Source organism: Rutilus rutilus (genome assembly GCF_951802725.1).
Source record: "Rutilus rutilus genome assembly, chromosome: 23".
In the NCBI taxonomy this organism is placed as follows: Eukaryota; Metazoa; Chordata; class Actinopteri; order Cypriniformes; family Leuciscidae; genus Rutilus; species Rutilus rutilus.
Window position 1 is genome coordinate 11,603,405 of NC_140233.1, and position 8,256 is coordinate 11,611,660.

An 8,256-nucleotide genomic window follows, 5' to 3' on the forward strand; every position below is an offset into this window, starting at 1 on the left:
TATATTAAGTGCATTACATTCTAAGTCTTTTGAAGTCTACATTCTAAGTCTTTTGAAGTCAGGGATTGGACAAAATTCGGAAATTTCAATATACAGAAAAAAATACACACCATATCACGTGATCATAAATGAAATGACTTCACAACTGAATTGAGTTCCCATACACTCAAACGTGCAGCAGATTTGCCATTAATGACACCACACAAAATTTAAATTTAGAACTACAGCAGAAGAGCAAGAGTTTCAGCATGTAACAACCTAAATTTTGGAACAATAAGGGTGAGCAAAGTAATTTATTTTTGAGGTATACTGCCCTACATATAACTATCATTGAAAGTCTTATTCAAACAAAAATATACTAATAGTTAAAACTAACATAAGATCATATGGTGAAAAATCAAACTTAATTATGTGTATAAACTGAGGTGTGAAGAAGTTACACACCCTCAAAATGAGGAAAACACTATTTTTCTACACTATAATTACTTTGGGCCATTCAGTCAGTCAGTACTGAAATCCACCAGCTGACCATGTCTGTCCTTGCATATTCCTTATAAAAGGAATAACACATTTATTAAGTAAAAATGTAAAATTATAAAGAAAACAAATGAATTAGTCAATTTGAAAATTGTAATAGAAAATACGTTTAAACAAAAATAAGTTATATCTTATTCAATAGTTTATAATAAAATCCAAAGTATTGTACTGTATCTAACAGATGAATATTGTGAGAAGATCAGAGTATAGAGAAAGAATGGCCCAAAAGAAGTAAGATATTAGCAGAATTTAAAGAGAGACAAGAAAGAAGCCCAGAGTCTTCTGAAAATAAACATTATGCTATGCTTACATAACAGGAAGGGACTATAGGGAAAGTATACCTATTAATATTCTTGGTTCTTCTTTTGCAGCCATTTAAGGATAGAGATCTGATTAGGTCACTAAGTTCTTACAGCAGATCTTGCATTATATGTCTGCAGAGATGAAAACAGATGCACTTTGATAACATGGCACATCATGCAATTTACTCTGAATACAATCAATAGCACAGAGAAATTCATGAAACATAGCCTGAGGCATAAAAAGGATCTATAATTCATTAAGAAAAGAATAATTCGATTAATAACAAGGTCAAATTCATAAAATAAGTTAATAAAAGACATTCATCACAAGAATAAACTCAATAAATCTGAATACGAATAATTTCGCTTAAACCTAAATATAGGGCCTATATATAGCGACTGAGAAAGAACAAAAAAGAATGAAATTTCTAGATGCCACCAATTCACTTCATCCAAACTAACTCCATGTTCAAAGGCTTTAGCGTCGAGCACAGACATGTTCTGAGGGAGGACGCGAATAGTGAACCAAATCTGCCTCCCCCCGTGCTGTTTTTTTCTCCTCAGCCTTTGTCAACTGTGGTTTTGTGGGAAGGGGGTGAATATTCGCATAGGGCTGTCTACGTTTTACTTAATCTGGGACCGACTGGCACACCTCTCTTCAGTCTTCTCCTCACGACGAACGAGCGAAATATCCGTCCGGTGTTTCGCGTTTAGTCACAGAGAGATGTCTGAGGATGCGCATCAATACCTTATTCATCCGTTGTCTCTCCACGGAGCCCGTCTTTGAATGTTTTATCCAGTGCATGAATGGAGCTGCTTGAGGATATTCGACCTTTTCATCGGGTTTTAGGGAATAAGGAACCCCTCGACATCTGAATAGGCTACGTGAATTAAAGCGATAAAACGTCTATGACGGGCGTTACGGGACGACTACGCAAAGCCATCGCGGCATATGGTGATTTTTTCCTTTTGTTTAAATTTTCGTCATGTTCTCATACAGCTTTATATGAGGCAAGTATATCGAAGTATTTATTTCACGATATTTTCGAGCCTAGTTGGAAATCCGAAATGTTCGCGCTGGAATAGGAGATAAGTTGGTCACCGTTTTATATAGTCGACAGACAGATCGGATCTGCTATTTTTTTTTATTTCCAACTGAATACCGAGTTGTGTTGCACTGCGGTAAATCAGAAGTCGACGCGCGCGGTCGTCGACGGCTGCCTTTCAAACCTATCATAATACGCATGCATATGGCATTGTGAGGTATTGCAATTCATGCATCTCTCTACAGGTGCCTGAACTAGTGCCAGATTCAGATTTTTTAACCTGACTGCATTCTAGATGCTGTTGCCGAACCTTTGCTGATTTCCCCAAGGGAAAAACTAAATACCTCTGGCTTGTGTAAAAGCCTGTAGGAAGCAGTTTAGTTGTAGGAGTTTGGCTGCATTAAAACGTGAAGTACTTGATCAAAGTGTCATATTGCAATAAACGAATGCTTAAGGCTTGCATTGTGAAGCATATGTGTAGAATGTAATATAATATATTTTGAAGGCACATTTGTCTTTGACTGCTTGAAATTAAGGCTTAGCAAGGAGCCTCTCAAGTTTAGATTGGTCTTTCACATCTTGATAGTTTTTTTGCTTTTGATATTGACTTATAAATCACAATTTCTGAAGTTAAATGTTTATAGATTAAATTTCTTTGTTATTTCAGACCTGGTTAGATGTTTAAATTAAATGTTATACATCTTTATGCCTTACTTTTCCTAACTCACCGAGATATCTTTTTTCCCCCCCCAGCTGCATCTTTGTCGATAGGATCAAATCGGACGGCATCATCTAAATGAAGTTACCCAGCCATGCAATGTTCCTGGAAGGCTGTGATTCTGCTTGCATTGGTGTCCATAGCGATCCAATACACAGCAATCAGGACTTTTACAGCTAAGCCTTTTCATTTGTGCCCTGTTCCTAACCCTCTGAACTGTGGTTTGGGACAGGATGTGGAGTCCTTCGATCGGATGTGTGATGAGTACCCTTATTTTAATTACAATTCCTCCAGGAAGACTCACATCCTCATCTTGGCAACCACCCGTAGCGGCTCCTCTTTCGTTGGACAGTTGTTCAACCAGCACTCAGATGTGTTCTATCTTTTTGAGCCACTTTATCATGTCCAAACGACCTTAATCCCTCACCTTTCTTCCAGCAGATATGCTGTTGAGCGCAGAGTGATGCTGGGAGCCAGTCGTGACCTTCTTAGAAGCTTGTACAACTGCGACTTGTATTTCTTAGAGAGTTACATCAAACCGCAGCCGGCAAACCATACCACGGATAAACTCTTTCGCCGAGGAGCCAGCAAAGCCCTCTGCTCTATGCCGGTCTGTGATGCCTTCAGCCCTAATGATGGCAATATAGAAGAGGGGGATTGTGTTCGAAAGTGTGCCTCCCTTAACTTGACCCTAGCAACCGAATCATGTCGGGAAAGACGCCACGTGGCCATTAAAACAGTGCGTATTCCAGAGGTCAATGATCTTAAGGCACTGATTGAGGACCCTCGGCTTAATCTGAAAGTTATCCAGCTGGTGAGGGACCCGCGTGGAATATTATCTTCGAGGATTGAAACCTTTCGGGACACATACCGCCTATGGCGGATCTGGAGAGCCACCGGCCGTAAACCCTACAACCTGGATTTGACTCAGCTAACAACAGTGTGTGACGACTTTCTAAACTCAGTGTCCACGGGCTTAAGCCGGCCGCCGTGGCTTCGAGGACGATACATGCTAGTGAGATACGAGGACCTAGCCAGGAATCCGCTCCAAAAAACCAAGGAGGTTTATGAATTCCTTGGTCTTTCTTTGGAAAAAAACGTGGTGGACTGGATACATAACAACACAAGAGGCAATAACGATGTGTCAGCAAAGCATAAGTACGGCACGTTGAGGGACTCGGCGGCCAACGCAGAGAGCTGGAGGTTGAAATTGTCTCATGACATAGTTGATTACACACAAACTGTTTGTCAGCACATTTTAGATGAGCTCGGCTACAAAGCTGTCAACTCCCCCGAGGAGCTGAAAAACATGTCGCTCTCTCTCATCGAGGACAAAACCTTCATACCTTTTTTGTAACAAAGGTAAACATGTGCACGCACAACTATTTTTCTACATTTATATTCTTGCCTTAATGTGGTTGACATTTGCACTATGAACTTTTTTTACTTCAGAGACTCCCTTGCAGTCACCCTATGATTTTCTGAACAGCACAAGAACCAAAACACTTTAGCTGTAAAGAGATCTGAACTTCACCTTGATCTCAGCGATTGCATTGAGATAATAATGTTCATTATTTATATATTAGAGCAGAGCACCACACTACTGATCAAGAAATTCTGTATGCTGGTCATTGCTTTGACAACAGTGAATGTGAATATTTTGTATGTCATAGAACCCAGACTATTCTCAAGAAAAACATTCTTTAATGTGGGACTGAAATGCTGTCATGTATAATAACAGCCGTGCAATAAAATTGTGAATGTCACAGTCAGGCTATTTCTCAGGTGTGTCTCAGTGTAAAGTCTTGTCTGCCACAGAGTTTTGGGGGGTTATTTTGGTTTGCTTTATGCATTGGTGCTGCATCCAGGTAAAAAGAAAAGAATCTAAAGTAAAATAATGCACTTCAGTCTGCTTGCTTTAGGTGGTCATGATTTACAAATACATTGTAAAAATCTATTATTGCTGTAAGATCACAATGAAATAAGGTTTTTGTTAGATTTTGCTAAATGCCATGATACTACTTCAGAAAAATCCAATGCAATCCAAGTTTTTAGAGATTTTCATATGAAATGCATGAAATGATTCATTCTTTTATGGTTGTCCTCATCATCATACCACTAATTTTCATTGATTCAGTGCATATAGATTTGTATTTAGTGTCCATGGAAAAAAAAAAATGTTTGGCTCATTGTATGTGAAAGAGACTTTTGCTATTTTTGAAATCTTAATAAATGTAGAGAAGCATAAACAAGATGTAATCACTGGTGAAACCACTTTTTCTTTCCCATTTATAGATGGAACAGCTTTTTTGTTGTTGCACAGTTTAAAGGACAGTTGTGTACATGACTCTTGCTTGGTTGTCACAATGGCCTTAATTTGTTTTAATCCTTCATGGATTTTACATAATCTAGATAATCTGGATTCACGTTCAGGTTATTAAACCAGATATATTAATCTCATGATTGTCTCAATTGCTAACCCTCATCAATCTTCAATGTTAGATTTGTGTCAGCAGCATTAGGGAGCGTGAAGAGTGTGCAAGGACGAATTCTCTTTCATTCCACGAGATTGTCATCAGATATACATGCTTCACAGTCATGTACCATAGAAATTAATGTCATACAAGATACCATTGTTTAATCTTTCCTTGTTTGATCTTTCAAGACATCCCGAAGAAATGGCCCCCCCTTGTGGTCTGGAAAAATAGCTAATCATGTCTACTTGTCAAGTCAAGCCACTTTTGTCATTTGAAATTGTGTTTCTCTGCTGCTAGTATACATAAGACTGATGAAGACTACAGTAAACACAGCACATTGCAGGACAATACAGCATATAAAAGTACAATACATTCATAACCGTGAGTGAGGTGAGGTGATGTGCATATAAACTCAAATAACAAAGCTTCTGTGTTCAAAGTACTACGTTTATATATTCAAGTGGAGCTACTTCAGGAACTAAGGATTGTGCACTAAAGTAACTTGTGATTGAGGAAACACTAGTTAATCAGCCTAAATGTTTACAAAGCAGAGGAAAAGAATGAACCCTATGAACAGTAGGGCGATTATCAATTATGCAAGCTTTAAATAATGTCATGGAAATTCTATTCATAAGCTTAGCTATGCTGCACAGTTTAGTTTGGATAATTACTGCTCCCAAGCCAGTAATATCTAGTAATGGCAGAAATATAGCCATAATAGCTGTATTTCACATTAAGTTGAAGCCACAACCTTGTAGCTATGAGTTCCAATCTGGTTTGTCATTTGCCAGTCCCATTTTCCCCTAATCATCCCTGTCAATAAAAAAAAAAAGTCCCATTAAAATAGTTTCAGTGTGGCATTTGTAATTCAGTAAAATTTGAGCATTTAAGGCACTTACACATACACACACTTTCTTGGCAGGTGGCTTATTTTGTGACCTGAGGTTTGTATGTATCACAATTTTCTATCCACATTTAAGCCATTTGTTTGATGAACTTTTAACTTTTTTCCCCATCAACCCTACAAAAGTGCACGAGTAATTGTCTTTCTGAGCCATCTCGCTTTATCCTTTGCCAAAAAAGCCACCAATAATTTGGCAGCACCGGTGGACAGATCAGCTAAAAAATATGCCAGCTATAAACTAAAGTTTAAAAAAAAAGGTGTTAGTGGTACTTAAAAGCAGATATTCTTGTGTAAATTACCCACTTAAATTTGTCTGTATGCTGAGGAAGCTATTTTTTCTCAACCCATACAGTGAAGAGAGCGAATCTGTGAAAGAATGGGAGGGATAAAAAAGGCCCCAGAGATGTCCAATGGTACGAATTCCAGCCCACAACAGAGGTCTCCTGCCCCCAAATGTCAAGAAGCAGTTCCTGCCGTTCTGAGATTATATACATGAACAGTAGCAGATGCCGAGTTTTTGCTTTGTTGAATTTAAAGCGCTCTTCAGAGGATAACAATTTATCATGCTCCTCCTCACTGAAGATCTCAACCTGCTTGAGATCTTAGCTGTCGTTCATTTAAACCACTTATTGTGATTAAGAAAACCATTGAAATCTCTTATTGCGATTAAGAGACTCCAGGATGCAAACACTGTTTATGAAATCAAAGTAATTGCTTTTCTATAGGTGTCATATGCACTGCACCTGAGAGTTATTTGACCTTTAATGCAGTAGGCCTATTTAGTTGCATTGTTTGAAAATATATATCAGAATAAACCTATTTAATATAGAGTTTATTATATGAATCTAATTAATATATTTTAGATTCGATTCTTAAAAAAAAAAAAATTAAGCCTTTCAGATACTTAATACTTTCAGATGTTATTTTCAAACTTTTATAAGCTAGTGATATCATGAGAAAAAAAAGTCTTACCTCAGAAACTCTGCGCGCGCTCGTTTTTTCTTCTTATCACGAGTGAGAAATTTATGACTCGTGCGCCCATTCATTTTTCATTCACAAAGTTGAAATATGAATAAACAACTTAATTAATCAAAATGTTTGGCAATTGTGGCAAGTCTCTTGTTGCCATAGATTTACAACAGTTACAACAGATAGTTTGTCATTTGTTTTCGTTGTAATAATATGTTCTGTTGCTTTTTCTCCCCCACATTAATTTTTAATTTTAGATGTGGTTTCTAGGACGTTTTTCAACCGTTTTGTGCATGCTGGGTTTTTCAAAAAAAAAAAAAGTTTAGTCATAACATTAAATCCATCGTAAATTTTTGCGGTCATGGCTGGTTAGGACAGTAGTTTGAATCCTGGTCCTGAGGAGCACTCCACATTTGTATATGTCGTCTTTATATAAAGGGATAGTTCACCCAAAAATGAAAATTCTGTCAGTAATTAGGCTACTCCCACATGCAGTTCCAAACCGGTAAGACTTTCGTTCATCTTCAGAACACAAATGAAGATCTTTTTGATGAAATCTGAGAGCTTTCTGTCCCTCCATAGACAACTATTCAACTACCACTTTGACGCTTAAACAAGTTCATAAAGAGATCGTAAAACTAATCCATATGAATTGAGTGGTTTGGTCCAAATTTCGATTGCTTTATATGATGAACAGATTGAATTTAGGCTTTTATTCACATAAACATCTCACACGTCAGTTGTGGTAAACGGAAGCTTAAGCATGTTCGCTTGTGCGAGAACCAATGATGAGGTTAATTCTCGTGTTAGGCTGGCAGTACGTTTGAGCTTCCGCAAGAACCAATGAGGTTCATTCTCTTGTTACGCAGCACTTTTGAGTTTCCGCAAGAACCAATGAAGTTCATTCTCGTGTTACGCAGCACGTTTGAGCTTCCGTTAAAGCGATCAAGTCTCTTTAGAAAATTTGGACGAAACCACTCTAAACAATTCATATGGATTAGTTTTACGATCTCTTTATGAACTTTTTGAAGTGTCAAAGTAGTAGTTGCGTAGCTGTCAATGGAGGGACAGAAAGCGCTCAGATTTCATCAAAAAGATCTTCATTTGTGTTCCAAAGATGAACGAAAGTCTTACGGGTTTGGAACGACATGAGGGTGAGAAATGAATGACAGAATTTTCATTTTTGGGTGAACTATCCCTTTAACACACCTGATTTAGGTCATCAGCTGGTTAGCAGAGAAGTTTTTGTTTTTGTTTTTATTGAACATATAAAGATTACAGGGGATACATATATCATAAAGAT

At 37.7% G+C, this 8,256-nt stretch overlaps 1 protein-coding gene across 2 annotated transcripts; it reads left to right on the top strand.

The window, feature by feature from the left end:
* Positions 1 to 1,304: 1,304 nt before the first annotated feature.
* chst1 (carbohydrate (keratan sulfate Gal-6) sulfotransferase 1) lies at positions 1,305 to 5,898 on the top strand. 2 transcript variants are annotated; one of them, XM_084396433.1, is made up of 2 exons: positions 1,305 to 1,794; positions 2,639 to 5,898. In XM_084396433.1, the coding sequence occupies exon 2, from the start codon at positions 2,698 to 2,700 to the stop codon at positions 3,958 to 3,960; it is 1,263 nt and encodes a 420-aa protein (XP_084252559.1). In that variant the 5' UTR covers positions 1,305 to 1,794; positions 2,639 to 2,697; the 3' UTR covers positions 3,961 to 5,898. The 2 variants fall into 2 exon arrangements, with proteins under 2 accessions (XP_084252559.1, XP_084252558.1); XM_084396432.1 differs by having other exon boundaries at positions 1,476 to 1,850; positions 2,639 to 4,854.
* The last annotated feature ends 2,358 nt before the right edge of the window (positions 5,899 to 8,256 follow it).